Below are 26,838 nucleotides of genomic sequence, written 5' to 3'. Positions count from 1 at the left end.
CAACTCAAAAAAAAAAAAAAAATCTAACAGCCTTGCTTTAATAAAAATGACTGTTATTTGGTGTCTGTTTCAATTATCAGGCAATCATAATGAAGGTGCATTTATAGCATTGTTAAGTTAGCTGACAGAGAAACAAGCATTATTTCCTTGAGCCAAAATCTTGCTTTGCTTGTGAACTGTAATGGTGCTAGAGCATTGACCTTTATCATTTATTGTTTTTTCTTCTATGTACTGAGCACCATGATGAAGACGGGGACACTAACTTTGATTATATTTTAATTAAGAATTAAATCTTTTTTTTTTCTATTGGGCTTCATGCTTGGACCTAGAGAGAATCCTTTTCCCTCTAGCCAGTGGGCCACCTGTGACTGCCAATCTTGTTTTGGACTTGTGGATCTTGGCAAGTAGAACCACCAGGGAAATGGGGCAGTTCTTCTCATGAAGCAGATCGAGGCTGAACTATACTACTGGAATGTCGGACTTTACTGCTCTTGCTCCACTGTCACCCTCTCTGTGACTTCTCTCTGCTACTTATACCCTTGAGGACTCATTTAAACCCTTCTGAGCCTCAGCTTCTTATCTGTCAAATGGTGATAGAATCACAACTACACTTTAGGATTCTTTCTATAGGATGGATTTTAGGGAGCTTAACCTATAGTAAGAGGACAAGTATTGGTGTCAGAAAGACCCATTGCTAGTAGCTGTGTCATTTGGGCTGTTATTTTACTTTTCTGGGCCTTTGTTTCTCATCTAAAAAGTGAGGATAGTAATAACTCATATCATTATGATAATCAAATAAGAAAAATCCATGTAAAAAATCTAAACAGCAGTACCTGGCAAACCATAGGTGCTTGATAAACGGAAGTTACAATTTTATTACATGAGTATTAGGACTTAATAAGAGAATACAGTAGCACAGGCTTTGAAATAAGTTATAGCTAGTCTGAGTTATAAAGACTAGTTATAGAGACTAGCTGTATGTCCTTAAGCAAGTTACTTAACCTCTCTGAACTTCAGTTTCTTCATCTGAAAAATGGAGATAATAATAGTATTTTTAAGCCAGGCTCGGTGGCTCAGCCTGTAATCCCATGCTTTGGGAGACTGAGGTGAGTAGATTGCCTGAGCCTGTGGGTCCGAGACCCACCTGGGCAACTTGGCAAGACCTCATTGCTACAATCAGTCAAAAAATTAGCTGGGCGTGGTAGCACGCACCTGTAATTCCAGCTACTCGGAAGGCTGAGGCAGAAGGATCACCAGAGCCCAGCAGGTCGAGGCTGCGGCGGCCAGGAGCGTGCCACTGCACTCCAGTTTGGGCGACAGAGTGAGACTCTAACTCAAAAAAAAAAAGTATTTTTATAATAGGAGTTTTGTGAGAACTAAATGAGTTAAGTATGTAAGTCATCTATCACAATAAATAATAGTATGAAATTATTATTCTACTGTTAGAAAATTAGAGTGATCATATTTTTCAGTACAAAAAATGGGGTCGTCAGTTCTCACAATGGGACAGAACGTTTGAAACCAGGAATAATCCCAGATGCATGATCCCTGTGCAAAGTCATTGCTCTCAATAAGAGCCTTATTGGAAGTTGGGGAAAGGGTAGAGGAGCCTGTGCTGAGGGATAAGGCAGGGAGGTAGAGGACTGGCCAACAATCCATACCAGAATAAACCCCACAAGCCTGAGGAAGAGGAAATGGCAGCCTCTACTAAATCATCCTTACCTTCAGCCTCAAGAGACTGATTACTAGGAGATGGGCAGCCCAGACCGCAGAGCCTTCAGGCCATTCATCTTCCATGTAGACACTGATTGTGGGGGGGCCACACCAAGAGATCATTAATGGCTGAAGTGAACATATTTCAGTTTTACTCAGACAGGCAGCTTGAGTCTGGCTTTTTCATTGTGGATCTGTTAGAAAATAAAGAAACCCCTACATCTTAGTGAAACATGTGAAAAGGCACTGTCAGGAAAATTGTGCAGAACAGGAAATTTGTCTTCGGCCTTCCTCATCTGGGCCCCATAATCACCTACTCCTCCTGTGCCTCCTCTCCCCCAGCATTCCCCACTCAAAGCTCTTTTTCCTAATTCATCCTCAGGTCAAACTGATATTAATTTAGAGAATTATTTTAATTTTTCTCAGAATTCAAAATCTTCATAATGCTAAAGGGATAATCTTTTAATGGTGGGAGTTCAACTTAGCTTAATATGTCGGAGAATGTATTGATGAACTTTTCTGCCACTGAAGCCACATCATGAAGCCCATTTTCAAATACGAGTGTATTTAGTGCTTTATTAAAACCTTTGCTTTAAAATGAATAGTTTGTGTCTTATTAAGGGAATTGTTCTGGTCAGAGATTATTCTGGGTTTACTATCTTTTTTTTCTACTGATCTTGATTTGGTGATTTTTCTTACTTTATTTCCTATTGTGTCACAGTGGTTTTTTGTTGTTGTTGTTTCTTTATTATAATTTATAAAAGCAAATTGTAATGACTCTGATGAAAGAGATCACTTTAAAAGCTTGTTTTGTGATTTGCAATTGTAAACAAGGCCTCCTGTATGCTTGCCTAACATCAGTAGATGGCAGCACACTCTCTCCTGTGAAAAGTAATGGCTGGTGGAGACGCCATTTCATTTGAATAGCAGTTAAATTCAGAAGCAGAATCTCATCAAAATGGTTGTCTTTTGGTAATCTTTGTGAAAGGATTTATTTTCACTTTTCTCCTCTACCACATACCATGGAAATAAAGGTTGAATAATTTACTACCATAAAGCCTTATTAGCTGAACTCTGCCAATTGGTCATAATTCAGAAAGTGGCTTAGGCTGAAACTTATTTGCTTTTGCTCGTCTATAGAAAAGAGTTTGCTAAGCAACTTAATAGTAAAACTTTTTTAGAAAACTATAAACTACTTAATAAAATTATGGTTTCAAAGACTTTAAAAATCATCATTTAATTTTTTAGGAAGTCTAGGTCCTTATCCATGAATAGCTAACTCAAATCAGATTTGCTCTCTTTAATATAGAAATCTTTTAGAGAATTTGAAAAATAAAATACCAACTGAGAAATTTCCAAATTGGTGGCATTCTATAGACATAGCTCAAGTAAAATACATTCTCCAACACTTATCTTAAACTATAAGGGCATTTACAAAAGGAAATGCCTAATTTTATTTTATTTAAATTCAACAAACATTTATTGAGTATGAAATTTTTCCGTACACAGCACTGTGTCAGGAGGCACTAAGGATACAGAGATGAGTAAGACATGGCTCCTGTTATTAAGACACAGCTTAAAATGGGATGTCAGATAGATAGATGTAGAAATTTGATGCATTAAGTATAGAGAAAGGGCAAGAACAAAAGAGAGAAGATACAGTAGTAGCATAGAGAAGGGAAGATACTAACTTAATTCAAAGAGCACAGGGAAGGCTTCACAGAAAAGGCAACATCTAAGCTGAGTTTTGAAGCACGAATACGAACTTGCCATAGAGAAAATGTGGGAAGGATATTTCAAGTGGAGAATAGCATGTAAAGAAAACTTAAAGGCATATACCTGGAAATTATTTAATGTTACTTGAATAAAGAATTGGTGGTTGAGGGTGCTATTGGAGCTGTAAGAGAGGAAGTTTAACTATTAAGCAAGAACTGATCATGAACTACCATTAGTTTGTTATGGTCAGAACATAAGTTTCTAGTGGGGCACTGGTGAAAGATAAGATTGAGAATGAAGCAGGAGTAATGAAGAAGGGATATATTTGTGCACTTTAAATGGGTGAACTTTATGGTATGTAAATCGTATCTCAGTAAAGCTGTTTGAATGTTTGGGATACTAGTAGGGTCCTATATGAATCTCATAACTTTAAAATTAAACGTTGTTCTTCATTAGACTCATTTCCCTCCCAGTAACCCTTAGCACAGCACTAGGTGCAAAATCATTACTCAATAAATACTTGTCCAGCAGAATTAAATGTAGCACAGTGTTTAACTTTATTCCAATTCGGAGAAGATAGTGATTGTGTTGAATGGTGTGGACAAGTTCTTAGATGATTTTGATCTCCTAATATATAATATCATTTTATGAAAACTGTTTATAAATGTTGGGTTGTAACCAGTTTGTTTTGTTTCCCAAATATCATCAATTTTGAATATAAGCAACATGGGTTATTACTGCTTTAATTAATATATTACTATTTGTTATTTTAAGAAATAGAAAGCATCACTTTTTATACAAATTGTAGAAATTACATGGGAGCATTAGTCTAATTGTGTATTCATCATAGACTGGCATCTTAATTTCATAACTAAATAAAAGAATACCAGTTAATCAGTTTCTCTCTCTCTTTTCCTCTCCCCCCCCACCATTACCCCACCTGTCTCTCAGGAAGCATTGTGAGTGTTGGAGACCCAAAGAAAAAATACACAAGATTTGAAAAAATTGGTCAAGGGTAAGTGATTGTTATTTGAAATATAAAAAAATGAGCACCAGGAACATACATTAAAATTCAATAACAGCTTGCGTTTCTGGTAAACTGTACTTCTCATTTCCTGTGTTTTATTTGTGTTTTGCATTCTCAATATTGGCCTTTCTTGCTGGCAGGCTCACTGTTCATTAACCTAGGAACACATCCTGCTGGAACCTTCATTATTGTCAAGCTGACAGTGAATTCTCTAGGGACATTTCGATCCCATGTAGTTAGAAGATTCAAAGAGATTTCTCTAGGAAAGCAGTAGAGTTATATAAATTTCTAGCTTGTATGAAAAATTATTTTATCCCTGTTCCTCCTACATCTATAGGAATGATATGGTTAAGATCCTGTTTCCTTGTCAAACTGGAAAGTGACAAAATGAGTGTGGGGAAAGTCCTTATTAAATGATCCAGAGGTACACAGAGTTGACTATCCGATATCAGAGGAAACAGATAAATAATCCCTAAGTGAGATGCATCATTTTCACCTAGTATACTTGTTAAAGATAAATATTCCCAGGCCTCACTGCCAGAGATTTGATTCAGAAGTTTGGATTGGGGTCCAGGAATTTAAACTTTGCAAAAATTTCTCTGATAATCAGCTAGACATAGGAACCAGGACATTAGACCATTCACTAGAGCTGAAGGTGAGAGTCACCAGTTATGCAAGTCAAGTATAATTAAGTATGTCTCTCGGGTAGTAATGTGAAACTAACAGGAGGATCTGAGCAGGCAGCAGCACTTGAAACAGGCAAAAATTTGTTTAAAAAGAAATTGAGACTTCTTAAGGGGTATCCTTAAATGAGAAATGAGACACGTATTCAGGTGCACCAATTACTATATGCTAGAAACCAAGATGGCACCCTACAGGTCTCCTGGTTGAGGTAAGGGACTGAAGAAAAAGAATTAGAGTCTAATTATTTTAGGGTAAGAGAATGTAGGATTTCTTTAAGTACCTCATTGTTTTTCCTGGGATACTTGGGTTCAAGAAGTGGGTATCACATATAAACTTGACTATTTTTTATATTCTTGTTGTTTTTTCCCTTAGCTTTTGTGCTAAAGTTTCTTTTGAAATTGCCAATGTCTCTCAGGAAGTAAGGGAAAGCATTCATTAGACATTTGGGTTCGAGTGTAAGTGAGGCGCTTTGTAGGGATTGTGCCTGATAAGAATTAAGGTAAAAAGACCGTGAGGCCTGGCTCGGTGACTCAGCCTGTAATCCCACGCCTTTGGGAGGCTGAGGTGAGTGAATTGCCTGAGCCCGCGGGTTCGAGACCCGCCTGGGCAGGCGAGACCTCATCTCTACAATAAATCAAAAAATCAGCTGGACGTGGTAGCGCACGCCTGTAATTCCGGCTACTCAGAAGGCTGAGGTGGAAGGATCACCGGAGCCCAGCAGGTTGAGGCTGCGGTGGCCGGAATGCACTCTAGTCTGGGCGACAGAGTGAGACTCCAACTCAAAAAAAAAAAAAAAAAAAAAAGATCCTGAGAAGGAGATAGAAACTCAGGAGAAATACAAAACCAAGGTTATTCTAGTGGAAACCATAATGGTACTGCATTTGAACTTCCCAGGAGGCAAAATTATATACATATTAGTGCTTTTGCTTCTTCTTTTGGTATCACTGGTATTCTTACGTGCTCATAAAAAAGAGGTGTTTGTGGACTCTAAGGACTCTATGTAACCTCATAGATCAAATAGTGTTTCTGCTCATTGCTCTAGAATAGTGCTATCCAATATGGTAGTCACTGACCATGTGTGGCTATGAGCACTTAAAATGTGGCTAGTGCAAATGAGAAACTGAACTTATTTGAATTCATTTATTTGTTTAGCAGACATATCTTGAGCACCAACTATGTGCCAGGCACTATGCCAAGTGCTAGAGGACCATATAGGTCCTCAAGGAACTTACAATCTACAGTGATACATGTTTGACAGAGGGTGGAAGAAGAACACTGAGGCAAGTCTACTCAGTTCACCCAAGGGCAGGACAGAATTAGCTTCTAAAACCAATAACTCTTACCTGGAGCTTTCCTTCACAACCTCTGGTAGACTGATTGCTTTGCTTAAGAAGATAACTGCTTCTTCTTAAGTTTATATACAAACCTCAGCTTACCTTCTTCATGCCCAAAAGGTAAATACTACCAGGCAGTTTACAAAAAGACCATATTATGTACTAAGGTGGCTGAGAAACAAAAGTTGCCTTTTATATTTTATTTTAATCTGGTTGGGTTCCTGGCAGAGCTAACAATATGAAGGGTTATATAATCTTAAAAGTGGCACTCTATATCTTCATTGTTGAGTATGGTGGCCACTAGCCACATTTGGCTCTTGAGCATTTGAAATGTGGCTAGTACAAACTGAGATATGTGTAAGTATAAAATGCACACCTGATTTAAAAAACATTGTGTGAAAAAGAATGTAAAATATCTTGTTCATAAATTTTATATTGATTACATGTTGAGATGATATTTTATATTCTTTAGGTTAAAGAAAATATATTATTAAAATTAATTTCACCTTTGAAAAACTTTGTAAATGTAGCTTCAGGAAATTTAAAATATAGCTCACATCATATTTCTAATGAGCAGCACTACTCTAGTTCTAGGTTTAAATGGAAGCGATTTATTTATTAAGTTTTTTCCCAGAGTTTTTTTTTGGGGGGAATAGGAATGGGAGATGTTATAATTTTGTTTTAATTTTTTATTCCCATTAACACTCAAGTGAGCCAAAAATAGCATTTAATTTTAAAAAGGAAAAAAGTAAGAGCTGGTTTAAAATACCTCCCAGACACCAGGTTACCAAGTAAGACTAATTTCTCCAAGAACAAAGATCAGGCCACCAAGCAACTTTGTGTACTCAAAAGATTTTCCCTTTATGCTGTTATTCATGCTTTTGACTTTTAAAGGTGAAAAGGAAAGTTCTCTATTTCTGAGTACCTTTGTAAAGTCTTTATGATCTAAAATGAAAAATCAAAGCAGAAATTCTACTTGCCACTTCAGAGAGGTCTACTTTAAAAGTACCAGAATGTTCATAATTTTAAAGAATGATGAAACCAGCAATAGCTCACTCATATGCCCAACCAACATCTTAATAAGTCCTTAGAGGATAAGGAATCTATTTTACTCCTTCTTTTGTCTTTAGTGTCTAGCATGGTGCTTTTACACTTAGTAGGTCTTCGATAACAATTTAGTACAGTTACGGTCAATAGTCTGGTTCACTTTGGCCACATTCAAAGGACTATAGAACCTTATCTGCCATTCCCATCTCTCTGGATCTGTTTTTGTCTCAGTAAATATTGTTGAACTAATGAAAATATTTGTTTTTCTAGATGACCCATTCCTCTGTCCTCTGTCTTTTCCTCTGTCCTCTGTCTTTTCATGTGCATATACATGTCTGTCTTGTTCTTTCTATCCTCTGTCTCTCCTTTTTCTTAGTGTGTCTTTATCTCTTTGTCTTTCACGATGACTTGGAGGGCCTACCACATCTGATTCCTCTATCCTTTGGGTATTTGTGTGTGCTGTACATCTGTCTTTTTCATACATGTTGGCTTTACCTTCTTTTTTTTTTTTGAGTTGGAGTCTCACTCTGTCGCCCAGACTCGACCTGCTGGGCTCCGGCAATCCTTCCGCCTCAGCCTTCCGAGTAGCTGGAATTACAGGCATGCCCTACCATGCCCGGCTGATTTTTTTATTTATTGTAGAGATGAGGTCTCGCCAAGTTGTCCAGGCAAGTCTCGAACCTGCAGGTTCAGGCAATCCACTCACCTCAGCCTCTCAAAGCGTGGGATTACAGGCTGAGCCAACCTTCTTTTCCCATTTGCACACTTCCCCAAGTAGTCATAATAGAAAACCAAGATGTATTTTTTTTTTATAAAATTGGGATGAATTTTTAAAGTAGTTTTTAAGATATAACCTAGTAACTTAAATCTATTTACTTTGATTTTATTATTTATTTTATTTACTAATTTAATTTTTGTTCTTAGTTGATTGGTCTCTGTTCTTAATTTTTAAAGTGAATGAGAAAATTGTTGATTTCTTTCTTTCTACACAAAACAAAATCCACTTATATTGACTTTATTTTATCTCAAATGACTTTCAACTGATTTTTTCATGCATTATTAGCCTAAGTTAGACAAACTAGCCTCCACTCTCAATTTATAGTTTTGTTTTTTTCATTAAGTCTGAGGTTTTTATTGTTTTGCTTTACCTATTGTTATGGTGACATTCAAAGTCCTGTCAGTAGTCATTTGGTGCTAGGAATAATCAGCCCCCGTATTCTGTTTTCAGCTCCTGGGAGCACAATAGCTCACTCTTGGGATCTGGATTTAAGAAGAAGCCCTCCATTAATCATACCCTCATTTACTTGAAAAGCTAAATTTTTCCAGTGTGCGTTTCTGCCATTCCAGAATTCAGGCTTGGGGCCAGAGAATTGGGCTCCATCTTCTATAAATCAGTTTCAGAATCACACATCTAATCATTTGAGTACATAGCTGTGAGTTGAAGGCTAAAAATAACATTATTTCACTAGATTTACTGTGAAAAGTGTTCTATAATTGGCCACCAAACCCAGACATTTTAAGCAAATGTATGAAAAGCTAAAATAATAAGGAAAGAAAAAAATGTCAGGTACCCCCACTGTCACGCAAAGTATCATTAACTCAACAACATGAGTTTGTCAGAAATATTTCTAGTAGAGACTTAAGAATTTTCACTCTAGTATAGTTGGGCAAAATAATTTGTTTAATAAATGGGATAGGGTGAGGCAACAAAATCAAATATTTATTTTCAGTCAACAGCTACCATTGGCAAGCCTGTATGATTCAGGAATAAGCAATAGCTATGTAACAGAGGGCCGAATTTACCAACGTTGGCAGCTGTCCTCACAGATTTCTCATTAATATATGTGAATTCATGTTAGAGTATTTTCTTAAATTGAGAGTATGCTGAAAGATAGGCCTCTTTTCTCTTTTAGGTGCATATTGTCATTTATCTTCAACATTATAATAGAAAAATATTTTTGAGGAAGTAGCTCACAGGAGATAATTTGAATCCAATTCACAAATATATTTTTTAATTCAATGAACTTTTGTTGAGTGTCTACTATGTGTAATGCAGAATAGTAGTTAAGAATCGGGTTTTGGGAGTCCACAGTGACCTCTGTGCTCATTGTCCCTGTTAACATCTGAGGAAAAAAAGGAGAAGAAATAAGCAGGATGTCCAGCCCCATGCTTGTGCCTTTTCCCTATATTTTATTCACACATTAATCTTCACTGTTATCTCCCTCATGAATCCCTCTTCAGCTGCCCTGTTCCTAAATGACCTTTTCTATCTTGTGTCCTTCTGAGTTTTACAGACTAGATCTGCATTGGCATGTATTCACCATTTATATATTAGCTAGCTAGAATAGTAAAACTGCTTGAAACTTTGAAAACCCTAGAGGAATAAAGGGATAATTTCTGAAAAAAGCAAAAACAAAGACTCTGAAATCAGAAGGATATAGGCAAATTATTTAATTTCTTTAAGCACCAGTTTTCTCATTCATAGTAGGCAGAATATACATTACCTCATAGGTTGTAAAAAATAAACAAGAGAAAACATTTAAAGTGCTTAGCATAGTACAAGGCATACAGTTAAGTGCCTGATAAATGCTAGTCATTATTAGGGGGTGAAAGACACACTCACAGGTTGCTATTATATAGTGTGGAATACAGTGAGTATTGTGATACAGTCACAAAGAGCTATGGGGTCAGACAGGAGGGGCAAATGATATATAGCCAGGGAGTGGATATGATATATGATGGATTCTTAGAGTACACATATTTGAGTAGTGACATGAAAAGTGTAGGAATTTAACAACTGGGGACTAAAGTTTCATTTGACAGAAACCAAGTGAGCACTCACTTCAGGCTATAGGTTTCATTCACTTTGGCATCCCTAGGGTCTGTAACACTCATGTGTGCATGAGCACACATGCACACATATACACCCAATATATGCTCAAATATTAGATGACACAATAAAATAATCTGTAAAACAGTTTTGACTCACCTGACTACAAAAACTGTTAGATATATAAACAAATGACTGAATGTCTACTTGTGATGTTTAACTTGCTAATTTATTTTCATTTACATATTTAAAACCATATATCATATAAAATAATATATTAATTTGGAAAGATTTTCCTACTGTCATATTTCATGAGCAGTATAATTCAAAATCTTATGCAAAATTGCTTTTGTAATCACTAGAGCAACTTTTTGAGTCTCCCAGCAGTTACCCAAATATATTATCTGACTTCTATCTGAGACCTTTGGGATTTAGAATCTACATATGATTCTGTTCTTGGATATTTTATTCCTAATGACCCCTTTATATAACATTAAGATGATTGTTTTCTGAAATTTTTTTGTAGATATATATTTAGATCTTCACAACATACATCTACTATCTACTCCATAACTTTTTAAAAAGTTTCTATTATACTTTTTCAAACTTACACAAAAATAGGGAAAATAATAACAGAAACTCCCGTATTCTTATCACCCAGCTTCAACATTTATCAGTAATTTTTATTAAATCGCAATGCTATTATAACACCTACAAAAAATTAAATAGCTTGATATTATCAGTTCTATAATCAGAGTTCTCCACTTGTCTCAAAAATGCCATTTTTATAGTTGATTTGTTCAAATCAACATTCAAAGAAGATCCACACATTCTAATTGTTGTGTCTCTTAAGTCTATGTACTCTGAAGCAGTTTCAGTTCTTTTTTCATTGCCACTGACTTGTTAAAGAAACTGGTCATCATCTTGTAGAATGTACCATTTTCTGGATTTATCTGTTAGTTTCATTTGATGTCATTTAACTTGCTGTATTTTCTATAAATGGAAGTTAGCTCTAGAGGCTTAATTATATTTAGGTTAAATTCTTGCAAGATTTCTTCATAGATGGTGCTATGTGTTTCATATTACACACCACAGCAGGTTGCACACAGTGTGGAATTGTCCCATATTTTAGTGATGAGTAGATTGATCAGACAACTCAGTTGATGATTGTTTGTCCCCTATGTAAAATTTCCCATCAGCTTTTCATTTAATGACTTTATCTTGATGATTATTGCTTAAATAAATTATTTCATTAGGGACAAAAATAATGATTTTCTTTTATTCCTTTCATAATAACTAGAATGCTTTTGTTTGAAAGAATTTTACCTTATCAGGTAGTACTCTGCTTATTCTGGAATATGGTTTATACAGAAATGTCAAGATCACTGCTTAATTTTTAAGTTGCCAACTTTTAGTATATGAAGCTTGTACTAAGTTAGTTACTTCCAGAAATGTTCAGTGAGGGGAATTTTTCTTTTTTGTTATTTTTGTTTTTGCTTTTTGCTGGTGGACTTAAAAAAAAATTTCTTAATAACTCTTGGGTTTATATATTTTCAATTTGTTTGATTCAATTACAATAGTTATTGTTTTTGATGGTCAGATTGTATTATCTTTGACAGCCCCTTTCACTGCATTTGTTTTGAAAGAGATCGTTTGAAAGCTTACTTATGACATCTAACACTTGCAATTATGAGGCCATACCCTCAGAATTAATATATTTATATCCTTTCTTTGCAATTCTAACAGGTATTCTCTATGAACATCTAGAACTAGCATTAATTGAGAATATTTCAGCCTAATATGTCTCTTCCAAACTGTATTAGTGGATATAAACAAACAAATATGAAGAAGTACCATATTACATGAGAGATTTATAAGAACTTGAATATAAGGAATTCCCTTTCTATGGGAAAAGAACCCTTATCTTGTATTTGGACATATAAAGTGCATTTCTTTGTGCCTATGTATGTTTGTTGCTGGCTTATTTTTATTTTTTGTTTTTTATTTTTTGAGTTGGAGTCTCACTCTGTCGCCCAGACTGGAGTGCAGTGGCCACTCCCAGCCACTGCAGCCTCGACCTGCTGGGCTCCGGCGATCCTTCCGCCTCAGCCTTCCAAGTAGCTGGAACTACAGGCACGCGCTACCACACCTGGCTAATTTTTGATTTATTGTGGAGATGAGGTCTCATCAAGTTGCCCAGGCGGGTCTCGAACCTACGGGCTCAGACAATCCACTCACCTCAGCCTCCCAAGGTGTGGGATTACAGGCTGAGCCACCGAGCCCGGCTTATTTTTAATACAAGTGCTAATGTATTATATATTTCCTTTTCTGTTACATGCCTGTGTTTTAGAGATGGTTGCATATCCATACCTCATTCTTTTTAACAGATTCATAGTATGTTATTTGGATATGCCATAATTTATTTAAATGGGCCCTCACTGACTGACAGTTTGTTTCTGATATTCTGCTATTATAAACAAGGCTTCCATGAAGATCCTTACAAATAAACCAGCTTATGCAAAATTATCATTAGGATAAATTCTAAAAAGTGGAATAGTTACATGGAAAGACATGCATTTAAAATTTTTGAGTTGCCCTCCCTAGAGGTTTTTCTCTTTAACACACCATCAATAATGTATGAGATTGCCTGTTTGCCCACACCCTTACCAACAGAGTTGTATTCATTTATTTGGGATTATAGTACTACAATTAAAACTCATTTCCTTCACTGAGTTTTAAAAGGGAGAATATATAAGAAAGGATCTCTCACAAAAAAATGTGTGGCAAAACAAAAGCCTATCCTGAAGAATCCATTGACCAATGTAGTCCGTGTCAGTATAATGCCAAAGTATCTTTGTTACATAACATATGGCTACATAGATTAGATCTATCATGCAACTACCTTTGGCAGAAAGTGATAATGAGAGCATTACTTGAAATCATTTTTGTTCTAGGCATAAAAGTATACATCTGGCCAAAGGAATTTTGTCTGATATCTGGATCTTTGCCACTCATATATTATAGAGTGGGAATGTGATCAATTCATCAGTAATTACAAATGAACTTTACTACTTTCTCATGTGTAATCAAGCCTTCGGTCCCTATCCCCTTAAATTAATTTTAGTTTTAAGGTTTCAGAAAGTAAATATATCATGCTAGGTATTTTTCAGACTTAACTCTGCTGCTCATTGAGGAGCCTCCATCTTCTTACTCTAACAGGAAGCTCCCATATTGAAGATGAATAGTTTTCAAACTTCTCCCTTTTTTTTGAGTTGAAGTCTCACTCTGTTGCCCAGGCTGGATGGTAGTAGCATGCTTATGGCCACCCCAGCATCGACCTGCTGGGCTCCATCAATCCTTCCAAGTAGACAGAACTACATGTGCATGCTACCACGCCCAGCTAATTTCTGATTTATTGTAGAGACGAGGTCTCACCAATTTGCCCGGGCTGGTCTCAAACCCGTGGGCTCAGGCAATCCACTCGCCTTGGCCTCCCAAAGTGCTGGGATTATAGGCTGAGTCACCAAGCCCGGCCCAAACTTATTTCTTAAGGAACTTGATGAATAACAGTTCTATTTAGAGAACCTGACAAAGCAGTGTTCAGGGATAAGTGCTGAGAATAACATCTCTGACTTTTTTTGTTGTACAGGTAACTATGGGCAAGAGTAGAAGTGGTGTCTGGTGTGCTTACAAAAGCAATTATTTGGATAGGACCACCTACCCAAAAAGTATCTGTTTCCTCACCGTATCTATTTTGGGCCATAAGATAGAACACTGCCATGAAGCACTAAATAGATGTAGTCTGAGCCCTATAAAAGGCTTTGTGATATAGGAGATTGGAAATACATTAGCATTTGTGAAGAACAGTGTTTGTGGAGCAATGGAAGATGCTCTTTGTTCTACTTAATGCTCTTAAATGCACCGTGTTGTGTGCTGTCCCTTGTAAAGAAAGATGATGCCACTCAATCAAACACCATTAGCAGAGTTTGCACATTAAGTTGTTTTTTCTAGCCATAGTAATGAGCTTGTTTTAAGCCACCTGCCCCCCTTTTCTGTCCAGGCCCTCTTGAAACCAATGGCACACGCTGTGAAGCAGCTACTTAGACTTAATATTGGAGTGAGTAGCTGAGAGTTATCTGGCATTTCCAGGGATTAAGCCCTGTAACTGTGACCTCATTATCACTGGACTATAACACACTGAGCTTCCTGGCCCCTCACCTATGTGTTACATCTCTATTTAAAATTAGATGACCATGAATTCTCTAGGAAATGTCATGCTGTAGCACTAAAAAACAAAAAAAATCCCTGTTCTGATTTATAATCCTGGTAAGTAAAAATTATATCACCTATCCTTGGCTGTATTCTGTGTACTTCGAAAGATACTCTCAACAATAGTTGGGCACAGAAGCAGCAGCTTTCTGTAGATTGTTTCTGCCCACTCTCCTATCTTGAGGGTGTATTGCTTTTTGTTTAATAAACCTACTTGTACACCCCCACCAAAAAGAAAGATACTGAGATAATATGACTTTTACATAATTTTAATTTTTTAATTAGAGATAAATATTTTAGAAGTAAATTGCACAAAAGAAGCACTTTGAAACTTTCTTTGAAAAACTTATTGCATGTAATGGTAACATTATTTCTAAGCCATAAAGGACATCTCAATAAAACAAGTAACTATATGGTACTATCAAGCCATATGCATAACTGTATTTTTATGTCAGGCATTAATATAGTGAGACAGTTTCTAGACAGGGGCCTATAAGTAATGACTTTCTAAAATACTCAACAGAAGTTCGATTCTAAAAACTAACCCCAGTTCCAGTCCACTCTTAGTCACATGACCAATCTTAGTTGAGTTAGAAAACAGAAGAGCCACCTTCGTGTTGTTATTGCCAAAGCAATCAAACATACCATGTCTTGAGACAAACTAGATGACTTGTGGACTAAGTGAGCAGAAAATTATGGGTAAGATCAATATTTTGTGGAGGCAGCTTAGCAAAACAAATACAAATGTGGGCTTTGGGAGTTACCACACTTGCATTTAGCATTGATATAAAAATGCTAAATATCTGTAGAAAAACATGAAATGGTGATTAAGAGCATGGGCTGTGGAGTCAAACTGATAGTTTTTAAGATCAGCTGTTGACTAACTGTATAACCTTGGGCAAGCTACTTACCATTTCTGAGTTTCAGTTTCCGCATTTCCAAAGTGAGGATAATAGAACTTACCCCATATGGTTGTATATGGCAGGCATTAAGTGATACTACCCATTTAACAGAGCTGCAGAGAATAAGGTTCAATAAATGAAATAGCCTTTTCCAGCAGCAGTAGGAGTAAATGTAGAAATTAATCATCCTATATAGAGATTAAATCCCTCGCTGTGATCTCATTAGCACCCGAATTTTACTTGTAAAACTTTAAATGGGAATATTGCCTAGCCTGCTGGCTCCATTATTCTTGTTCCCACTAGGCTTACATTGGACCTCACTGAACCCTCTAGTCCTCTTGACCTTTTCTTTTTCTTCCAGTATGTTAGCTTCTTCCTAGCCTCACTTTTTGTGTGCTTCTTTTTCTCTAATCCATTTCCATGCTGAGATCAAAGTGATTTATCTAAATTATTAGTCCCACCATGTTGCTGCTTTGGCAACTACACATGATCGTGACTTGACATTGGCTCTTGGTAGGAAATGTCAAAACCTGATGAAGATTGCTGATAATTAACCTGACTTGTCTTGTGAGCAAAAGGGAAAATACTGAATTGTTTTTAGACCCTTTGGGCTAGATGTCTGTGTTTCCATTTGATTATTAAGTGCTAGGCTATGTCAGGAAAAGACTATTGATAAAGCATCTAATGTGATGCTAAGAACCCAACACTGTTCATCACATTGTAATTGATGATGAGTCCTAATGATTGAGCAACCTGTTGGCTTAATAGCATTTCACCATATTGTAGGTTAATGGAAAGATATCTAACTCAGAGTTAGGAGAACCTTGTTACTTACTAGCTGTGTCATCTTGGGCATATCCTTCTTGCTCTCTGGGCTTCTGATTTCTCATTTGTAATGAGAGGAAGTTAAACTAAATAATCTCTATTTCCCCTTGAGTCCTGATAATACATGATTTCTTTTCTTTTTTTTTTTGAGTTGGAGTCTCACTCTGTCGCCCAGACTGGAGTGCAGTGGCATGCTCCCAGCCACCGCAGCCTCAGCCAGCTGGGCTCCGGCAATACTTCTGCCTCAGCCTTCCAAGTAGCTGGAACTACAGGCGTGTGCTACCACACCCGGCTAGTTTTTGACTTATTGTAGAGACAAGGTCTTGCCAAGTTGCCCGGGTGGGTCTTGAACCCGCAGGCTCAGGCAATCTACTCACCTCGGCCTCCCAGAGTGCTGGGATTACAGGCTGAGCCACTGAGCCTGGCCACATGATTTCTTTGTACCATCTGAGTGACTGAGATTTAGGGTAAACAAAATCCCCATCATAAACAAACATTCTTTCTGTAATAGTCTGGCTTCAGTGTAACTGAATTAGATGGATAATAGAGATCAATGTGATTAAATGCTTAGTATACAAATCAAATGGAAAATGTTGACCATTTTAGCATACCAGCCCCACAGTGCCAGAGAATTAGGAATTTTAACCCCCATCTTTGTTAGCTGACATTCTGAAATCCTTACATCCTGAATTGCTTCATGATACTAACTTTTTAAAAAAGTTTTATTTTGTAAAGATATATATTGAAATACTTTGATATACTCCCAGGCTGTTGCAAAGCTCATCTTTTGGGAATCAGTATAACATGATTGACTTGAAGAATGTTTCTTTGGAAGTGTACACTACTGTGCTTCCATTTTTACAAGAAACAAGATTGTTTCACAACTCTACCAAGGACCCTTTCATTTACTTCTTTTGATATAAACTCCGGGTTATAAATAATTTTGATTATTAAACTGCATTTATTAAGTAATTTTTCTTGCACTTTATTTAAACAAAAAATACATATAACAGCTAATTAGAACTTTTGATCAGAATGTGATAGTCAACACAATCACAAGTTGGTTTAATTCTAGCTAAAAGGAAATATAAGCTGGGCTCGGTCGCTCAGCCTGTAATCCCGTGCCTTTGGGAGACTGAGGTGAGTGGATTGCCTGAGCCCACAGGTTCAACACCTGCCTGGGCAACTTGGCGAGACCTCATCTCTACAATAAAATCAAAAAATTAGCTGGGCGTGGTAGCGCGCATCTGTAGTTCCAGCTATTTGAAAGGCTGAGGTGGAAGGATCACCGGAGCCCCAGCAGGTCGAGGCTGCAGTGGCCGGGAGTGGCTACTGCACTCCAGTCTGGGTGACAGAGTGAGACTCCAACTCAAAAAAACAAACAAACAAAAATAAATAAATAAAAATAAAAGGAAATATAGGTGATGATAGAATTAGCTTTATCTTAGACAAATGTTGGATTTTTGTTATGAATTTCGAAACATAAAATATCCTGAAAACTCTCAGACACTTAATTAGATTTCTAGTGATCCACAGACTACAATTTGGAAGTTTAATGAATATATTAGGGAGCAATCAATCAAATAATAATAATTGTCATTATTGCTATTAGGCAATTACTATATGCCAGGACTCTATACATTTTAAGCACTGTGTACATTTAATTCTCCTTTAATCTTGAGCCACAGAGAGACTACATTACTTATTCAGGGTCACACAACTAGGAACTAGTAGGATTTGAACCGGGGAAAATTAGAGTGCATGAGAGTGGGGCCTACTCTCCTCAACCCAGCAATGAGTAAGGAGAGAGCTTTAACAGGGGAACCTTGAAGGATATTGAGATCTCTTAAAGGAGAGATTCATATTTATGCCAGTGGAGCCTTAAATTTTTAGAATATGAAAAATTATAAGAACTAGGGTGCAGAGAAATGTCAGGGGTGCTAAAATGGAGTTGGGGATAAGTTTTAATCTGCAGGCTAGTACTTGAATTTGTGCATTTGAGTTGAGGGTTCTGCAAAGGCTGGAAGTTGGGCAAATCAATAACTTACTGGTCAGAGCAGTGAATTCCAACCACCTAACAACTGCTTGGTTTGCAGAAGTTAGTAAATGGAGTATGTGGGGGAAGACATTACCATTTTAAGACAGGGAACAAGAGTAGGAAAGAGAGAAAATGGATCCTACTAGGCAACTGGTATCTGTGCAATAAGATGGGGGGGACAAAAGTGAGGAGAAAAGCTCAAGTTCAGAATAACTGATCCTATACTAGACCCAGAAGTCAGGAATTTCTGATTGCTTATTCCAAAAGGAAAGCGTTTTATGTAGAGAAGAAATGTTTTCTTCACAAAAAGGGAAGGTCGTATTGTAATTGCATGTTTGCTTGAAAAGATTTATATTAATTTGTTCATTTAACAAATATTTATTGGGCACCAACTGTATGCTCTGAACCCAGAAACTCAAACATAAAAAGTGAAAGAAAGATTTGTTTGATATAAGCCACCAGCCTAAGAAATTTCCAGAATTACCGAATTCTGATTTAGGTGGCACATAATGGTTAAGTGTGATTTTTCTGGGTAATTCCAGTAGATATTTTAAAACCCAAGCAGAATAAGGAGTGCTGTAGAGTTGTAGATTATAGATCATGGAATTTAAAAACCTTAGAAATAAAGTATCCCATTTCCTGTACTTTACAGAGTCAGATGAACTTGAGTTATAAATTGTTTGACCTGGACAGGTTACTAACCTCTCTCAGTCTCAGATTCATTGTCTGTAACATAAGAATAATAGCGCCTGCCTTGTAGAAATATGGTAAGGATTACATAAGATAAATTAAAATTCTTAGTGCAGTGTCTGACACACACAACATACTTAGTAGTGTTTATTGTTATTGTGATCCCTATTTTCCATGTGAGTAGACTGAAACTCAGTGAAAGGAAATGACTAGCCCAAGGTCATGTAATGTGTTGATGTTAGGGCAAATAATAGAACTCAGATCTCTACTAATACTCAAATATTTTTTATACTATACTATGTAGTTTGCTTCCTGGAAACAGGTAATATAAGCTTCCTAGGCCTGCAAGAAATAGTTTGGCTCCTCCACAGAGAGAAAGGGAAAATAGTTACAAGGAAATGCCTGCCATAAGAAAATAATTTCTGGACTCAACTCAAAAAAATAGAAGAGCAAGTGATAAAGAAATAGCAAGAATGCCGGGCTCGGTGGCTCAGCCTATAATCCCACGCCTTTGGGAGGCTGAGGTGAGTGGATTGCCTGAGCCCGCGGGTTCGAGACCCACCTGGGCAGTGAGACCTCATCTCTACAATAAATCAAAAAAAATCAGCCGGGCGTGGTAGCGCATGCTTGTAATTCCGGCTACTTGAAAGGCTAAGGCAGAAGGATTGCCGGAGCCCAGGAGGCGAGGCTGCAGTGGCCGGGAGCGGCCACTGCACTCTAGTCTGGGCGACCCGAGTGAGACTCCAGCTCAAAAAAAAACCAAAAAAACAACAAAAAAAGAAATAGCAAGAGAGAAAAAATAATTACCAGAAAGTTGAGGTAGCAATGTTGGAGCATTATAGGCTTGATCTATCCTAATTCCTTTGTTCACCACAAATTAAATTGATGACTTTGTTTTCTTTTTCTTGGCTATGGAGGTGGAAGGTGGTTTAGAATGTATGTGTGATTCATAGAAAGTTACTATGAATTTAGCTTACTATACAATTTCTATTTGCAAAGCAAGGGGGCCCTATAATTGAAGTTAAAATGGAAGCATAACTACTACCAAGACTTAAGATATGATCGATTTTAAAGAGATATTGGGTTGGTGTGACACCTCATAGTAGTTGCTGAGGAATTCAGCAAAAAGACCTACCAATGGTGCAGTAGTATAGCCATATTGTTATTGCTTTGTATAGCTATAGTACAAGTACAGCACTGAGAGTGATTAATTTGTTAGGTGAAGATATTCCTAAAAATTAGAAATCTATGAAAAGAGACACTCTGTTTCTATGCTAAAAGTGAAGGTCAATTTACACTTACCAAAGCAAAAGATGGTATATTTTTTCATAAATTATACTTCAGTTTAATCAGAGGTCTTCAATGTTGGTTGTTGAAAGATGCAAGAAATGTTTAGTATGTTTCAGGAGGGAGTTTCCTTAAAGAAGCAAGGCCATTTTGCTCAATTCATTACTGCATAGCGTATGGCACTTAAACTGGTGCCAGAAAGTCTGACTGGAGTTTCTAGCCCACCACAAGGGATACATTGTTATTGTTTAAGAGGCAAGTACCTGTAAAAAGATTGTTCCAATATTGTGCACTTAAAAATTTGTTAAGAGGGTGAATCTCATGCTAAGTGGTTTTTTTTAACCACAATAGTAATATTGTAAAAAGTTGTTCTTTTTTTACTTCATCCTTTAGTCTTGCGTATGCTAATTTTCCTCTCCTGAAAGTAATTACATTTTATTTTAAATGAAATATGTTGGTAATATCTTGATTGTTTATTCATTTGATAATTTTCACTTTCACAGGGCATCAGGTACTGTTTATACAGCACTAGACATTGCAACAGGACAAGAGGTAAATGCTAACATTCACTCCTGATTTTTATTTTATTTTATTCATATTTATTAGACTTTCTCTTTGATGTCATCTATGCCTGAAAAAAATGGGTAGCACAGGGTTGAGATGGGAGTTTACTTCACTTATGTCTCAAGCACTGGAAGTGGATGGTTTACCCATGACTCACCAAACAAAAGTGGGAGAGGGCATGGGTTTGTTTACAGATAAATAATTTGTATGATTTACTTTGTGTCCCCCCAAATATGGATGTTTATGTTTATCATAATGATTATAATTCATTCTCATATTTTAATTGTCATTCAGGTGGCCATAAAGCAGATGAACCTTCAACAGCAACCCAAAAAGGAGTTAATTATTAATGAAATTCTGGTCATGAGGGAAAATAAGAACCCCAATATTGTTAATTATTTAGACAGGTAAGTGTTTTCTCTCATTATGTACTTGCTTTCTTTATGGGAAGTCTTTTTTGGCAAATTATTTGTAATTTATTCATTTAACAGTCGTTCTCCAAATATATATCAAATGCTACGAAGTAGTTGAGTTTTACATCTAATGTTAAACTTACACCCACTTATCTTTATCCACCCATCAAACACTTGAAGAAGTATTTTATGATGTTGTTTGTAAACATAAGCAGTTTGTGTAATTTCCTTTGAGGATCATGGCTCCATGTTGACAGGAAATAAACTATACTACACATAGGAGAGAGCAGTGGTGTTTTAAACATTTCATCAAGTGTTTGGAGACGGCACAGTTTCTGAGTGTCTGAGTGAAGAAGGCCAACTACAATGGCTCTACAGTGGGTGCTTCGTGATTCACTGACAGTGAGGTCTAGGGTATTCAGACTTTAATCTCAAACCTTTTTCCTAAGCCAGGTAATTAATGACTCTTTCATCAGTAGTATTAACAGTGTGTTATAAATAGGCATTTAAAGACAACACTAAGTCTTCATTTGTGATTAACATCTGTCTCATTTAATTTCAAAAAGAGTTTGCTTAGTGCTTCTGTGCTGTGTTCTCTAGGGGGATACAAAGGAGCTAAAGCTAGGTCCTCAGTCTCAATGAGCTTAAGATCTTGCTTTCTGTGTTTTGGGCCAGATAGACCAGTGATACAGAAGGAGTAAAAGAGAGGAGGTAAAAAGTGACATGGATTTTAAAGTCTTTTTTTTTTCCTGAGATAGGCCCTCGCTCTGTTGCCTAGGCTAGAGTTCAGTGGTGTGATCATGGCTTGTGGCAGCCTTGACCTCCTGGGCTCAAGTGATCCTGCTGCCTCAGCCTCCAGAGTAGCTGAAACTATAGGCATGTGCTACCACACTTGGCTAATTTTTTATTTTTATTTTTACAGAGACAAAATCATGCTATGTTTCCCAGGCTGGATTTGACTCCTGGGCTCAATGAATCCTCCCACCTCAGCCTCCCAAAATACTGGTATTATAGATGTGAGCCACTATGCCAGGCTAAATTTTAAGTATTGACCAGTGTTTCATAAAGTTTCACTTAGAGACCACCTGCAGCAGAGTGACCTAGAGTTGCTCTGCATTTATAATTTTGCAAAATTTGCATTTGCACTTTTATAAATTTTTATAAATGCAGATTCCTAGGCTGCTCTCTATAATTAATGAAATAGGCCTTTGAATTTTCATTTTTAACGAGTTTCCCTTGTGAATCTAATGGACACTGTAGTTTGAACTCCACAGTATAGAAAGTCTTACATCACATTGTGCTGGGTCTTAGGACAGGCTGTAAATATTGGGGTCATTCCATTTCCTATTAATTCCTTTCTTTTGCTGAGCAGGGGGTTAGAGAGACCTGATGATACTACTAAAGTGCCTTCAGATGGTCCTAGGTGATTTGAATAACCTCATGCTCTCTTTGCCTGAGTTATGGAGCTCTGGTGACCCTTGTCCCCACATTTGATCACTTAAGAGTATGATCCAGCTGGACTTGGTGACTCAAGCCTGTAATCCCAGCACTTTGGCAAACCGAGGTGAGAGGATTGCCTGCGTCCATGGGTTCGAGACCAGCCTGGGCAACTTGGCAAGACCTCATCTCTACAGTAAATCAAAAAAGTAGCCAGACGTGGTAATGTGTGCCTATAGTTCCGGCTAGTTGGAAAGCTGAGGTGGGAGGATCCCCTGAGCCCAGCAGGTTGACACTGGGGTGACTGTGAGTGTGCCACTGCACTCCAGCCTGGGCAACAGAGTGATACTTCAATTAAAAAAACAAAAAAGAGTATGTTCTTCAATAACATCTTAAAGATAATGGGCATGGCACAATTCACAATGGACTTATCTCAGGACTGAAACTTGAAAGTGTTAACCCCCATTTCCTTCAACCTAAGTCAAAGTTTTTTCTTTTCATAGCTACTTAGTGGGTGATGAACTATGGGTAGTCATGGAATACTTGGCTGGTGGCTCCTTGACTGATGTGGTCACAGAGACTTGTATGGATGAAGGACAGATAGCAGCTGTCTGCAGAGAGGTAAGAAAATCGAGCGTTTCTAGTTGATGAGAACATCAAAATTGGCAGTTCTTTATTTCTGATTATTGAGAATGTTTATATCACCAAATTAACAATAGCAAAACTTTTCTACTAAAAAAACATTGGAGAGCCCAACTTCAATTTAAATCCTAACCTATAAGAACGATGGGGAGTGAACAGTTTTTTGAGTGATGGAAATCTTTTATGTCTTGAATGTGGTGGTGATTACATGGATGCATATGTTTGCTAAAACTCAGTGAGCTATACAATCAAAATAGGCATTTAATATTACATGTAAACTATATATCTATAAACAATTAACCTGTAAGAATATATATATCAAAATGTTAACAGTGGATTCTGAGATGTTAACTGTCACTTAACAGCCTACCTTTTTGTAATGTTTGGAATTTTTCCAACAAGTGGGAATAACTAATAGAATGCAAAAAAACATTGAAAGTATTTGTATGAAGAAGAGATCAGTAATTTAAGAATCACTTGTGAGTTGGCTAGAAATGAATCTCAGGTCCCATCCTATACTCAATAAATCAGCATCTACATTTTAATTATATATCCAGGTGATTCTAATGCTTATTAAAATTTAAGAAAAATTTCATTAAAACATTTTAAATCCTTACCTAATAGCATCTGCCTGCACCACCCTCCCCAGTCCCTTGTTTATTTGAGTTGCTATTTTATGTATATTTTTTAGTTGCCTTAAGCCATTTGCAAGATGCCATATCTAAGCTCATGTGCTGTAATTTCACTGAACATAGAAAACAGTATTACTGGCATGGAACTTCTTTCTGATTTGAAAGAATTTTTACTTGATAGCTTTGTCCTGCATGTGCAGACTAAGCCATGTAAAATACAGACCACTTTTTGTTTCTGTCATTTTCTAGAAGGCAGTTTAAACAAGGTTTCCCCAAAGCCCAGAAAGCAGTCACTTTTATAGTACTGAATATACTGCATTATATACTACTGAATATAGTATAAACATCCCTCATAGCCCTCCAGTGGGTCAGTGTCTGTCTCTTTTCCAATAACAATGTCACACCCCTAGTTGCAAACTAAATTAAGGATATTTTACTATACTTACTTTGTTCAATATTTTTTAAACACACATGCACTGTCTTCATTAGCATCTCATCTTGGACATTCACCCAATTTATTGTGGTGAGGTTTTCTATAAGCAAAAGTAGGAACTTTGGCTCTCTGAAACTTTAAAAACAATTACAGGAAGCAAACTAAATGATAGCTAATTTTTGCTTATATTTTACATTAAATTGTTCACTTAAACTTCTTTCTTTCTTGCTCTCTTCTCATTCCCATTTCCCCCACTCCAAATGCATGCACATATCCACCAATTGCATATGTTTTCTATTCATGCAATAAATCAAACTTATTAACATTCAGGGGATGTTCTACCCTGAGCCTGTGTTTTCTATTTTCTAGTATTATGTACAAAGACTTTTCCAGTCAAGTACCTTTGGTTACTTCATAGCCTAGGAGTGTTTCCTCCACCTGTCTGTCCATCAGAAATAGCAATGTGCACTTGTTTTAAATGCACATTCCTGGGTTTCACTCCAGAAATTCTGAATCAAATCATATCACTTATACAGAAGCTTACTACGTCTATATAAGACAAAGCTGAATCTGTATCCTTCAGATAACTAAAGTGTGATTATAATAATCAATTAGTTTAGCTGTATGATTAGTACTACTCATCACACCATCATCATTCTTCTTGTCCTAGTCTGACATGAGCGTTATCATACTTAACATGTATAACGCTAAGAAGCATCCCTGATGTAAATGGTAATGTGGTTTCAAAGTGGTGTGAAAACAATTAGTAATCTATTTTACTTGACAACATAAAAGTATACCCATGCCCAAAATTTATCTAAAAATGAAACTAGGATTTGTAGAAGTTCTTTGTGGTATAATTAGATTTTTTTTTCTAATTCAATAGTGCCTCCAAGCTTTGGATTTCTTGCACTCAAACCAAGTGATCCATAGAGACATCAAGAGTGACAATATTCTCCTCGGGATGGATGGCTCTGTTAAATTGAGTAGGTATTTTTGTTCAGATGGTGTTTGAGAGAATATCAGGGGATTTCTGTTCTTTTATGTCTGTTTTGAGAAAATAATGGCTACTGAAATAGATTGATTTGAAATCAGTTAGAGTCTCATTTTAAGTAAAGAATTTTTCCAAGCCGGGCTCGGTGGCTCAGTCTGCAATCCCGCGCCTTTGGGAGGCTGAGGTGAGTGGATTGCCTGAGTCCACGGGTTCGAGACCCGCCTGGGCAACTTGGTGATACCTCATCTCTACAATAAATAAAAAAATTAGCCGGGCGTGGTAGCGTGCGCCTGTAGTTCCAGCTACTTGGAAGGCTGAGGCAGAAGGATCACTGGAACCCAGCAAGTCAAGGCTGCCATGGAAGGGAGCAGCCACTGCACTCCAGTCTGGGTGACAGAGTGAGACTTCAACTCAAAAAAAAAAAGAATTTTTCTAACACTGTGTGCCTGTATACTATGACCAAATATTTTGAATTTAAGATTTCAGAATTTTTGTGACTTCTAGAATAGATAGATGTCAAATACCTAATTAGAAAACCAAAAGATACTGTAAGTTTGAGAAAGCAATAATTAGGAGGGAACTTGTAAAAATGACATCACATTATTCAGTTATTTCAGACCCTTCTAAAATCAGAATCAGCCGAAAGATCAGGTACCCAAAAGATACGAGCCTAGGCAGTTGTGGAACTCAGTGTATAACAAAGGAAGGTACCGCCATGCCTGAAAGTGATGTATTGCAAAAGAAAAATAACTTGGTCTTATTTTAACTGACTTTTCTTCTCTGCAGCTGATTTTGGGTTCTGTGCCCAGATTACTCCAGAGCAAAGTAAACGAAGCACTATGGTGGGAACCCCTTATTGGATGGCACCTGAGGTGGTGACTCGAAAAGCTTATGGTCCAAAAGTTGATATTTGGTCTCTGGGAATTATGGCAATTGAAATGGTGGAAGGTGAACCCCCTTACCTTAATGAAAATCCACTCAGGGTAAGTCAGAAGAGAACTCAGGTACTTTATTCCCAAGAAAGGGGAAAGATCAAATGTCATTTCTTGATTCCACCAAAAGTGACTAGAATGGCTCGTTTTGGGAACAAGTAACATAGAAGCATCAAGTTATAATTTCAGACTTACTGTGAGCTATTTAAAGTTTATCCTACAATGTCTCAACAGTTTTCTGTTGAATACTTTGATATCAGCATTTCAAATGACAAGCGTCTTTAGAATTCTTTAGTATAGCTTTCTAATGGAAAATAAATATAGCTTTTTTAAAAAAGTAATATTTGGAAAGAAAGTATTTTTACCACAAGCCGTGGTTAAATGACTTATCTTAAAAAAGAACGTGCTTTGTAATTACTTTAATGAAGT

The 26,838-nt window shown here is 36.9% G+C and overlaps 1 protein-coding gene across 3 annotated transcripts in view; it reads left to right on the top strand.

Annotated features, from left to right (window-relative positions):
- The window catches only part of PAK3 (p21 (RAC1) activated kinase 3), a 293,428-nt gene that overhangs the window by 244,365 nt on the left and 22,225 nt on the right, over nt 1-26,838 (top strand). For all 3 annotated transcript variants that reach the window (XM_021718266.1, XM_021718265.1, XM_008069468.2), the window contains 6 exons: nt 4,381-4,444; nt 20,866-20,914; nt 21,221-21,333; nt 23,280-23,397; nt 25,370-25,469; nt 26,264-26,460. In XM_021718266.1, the coding sequence (XP_021573941.1) occupies nt 4,381-4,444; nt 20,866-20,914; nt 21,221-21,333; nt 23,280-23,397; nt 25,370-25,469; nt 26,264-26,460 (641 nt within the window). The remainder of the gene's footprint in view (nt 1-4,380; nt 4,445-20,865; nt 20,915-21,220; nt 21,334-23,279; nt 23,398-25,369; nt 25,470-26,263; nt 26,461-26,838) is intronic.

The sequence above is a fragment of the Carlito syrichta genome, unplaced genomic scaffold (genome assembly GCF_000164805.1).
Source record: "Carlito syrichta isolate Samal-C Ts95f unplaced genomic scaffold, Tarsius_syrichta-2.0.1 Scaffold312060, whole genome shotgun sequence".
Classification (NCBI taxonomy): domain Eukaryota; kingdom Metazoa; phylum Chordata; class Mammalia; order Primates; family Tarsiidae; genus Carlito; species Carlito syrichta.
This window is presented reverse-complemented; position numbering and strand designations above follow the sequence as displayed.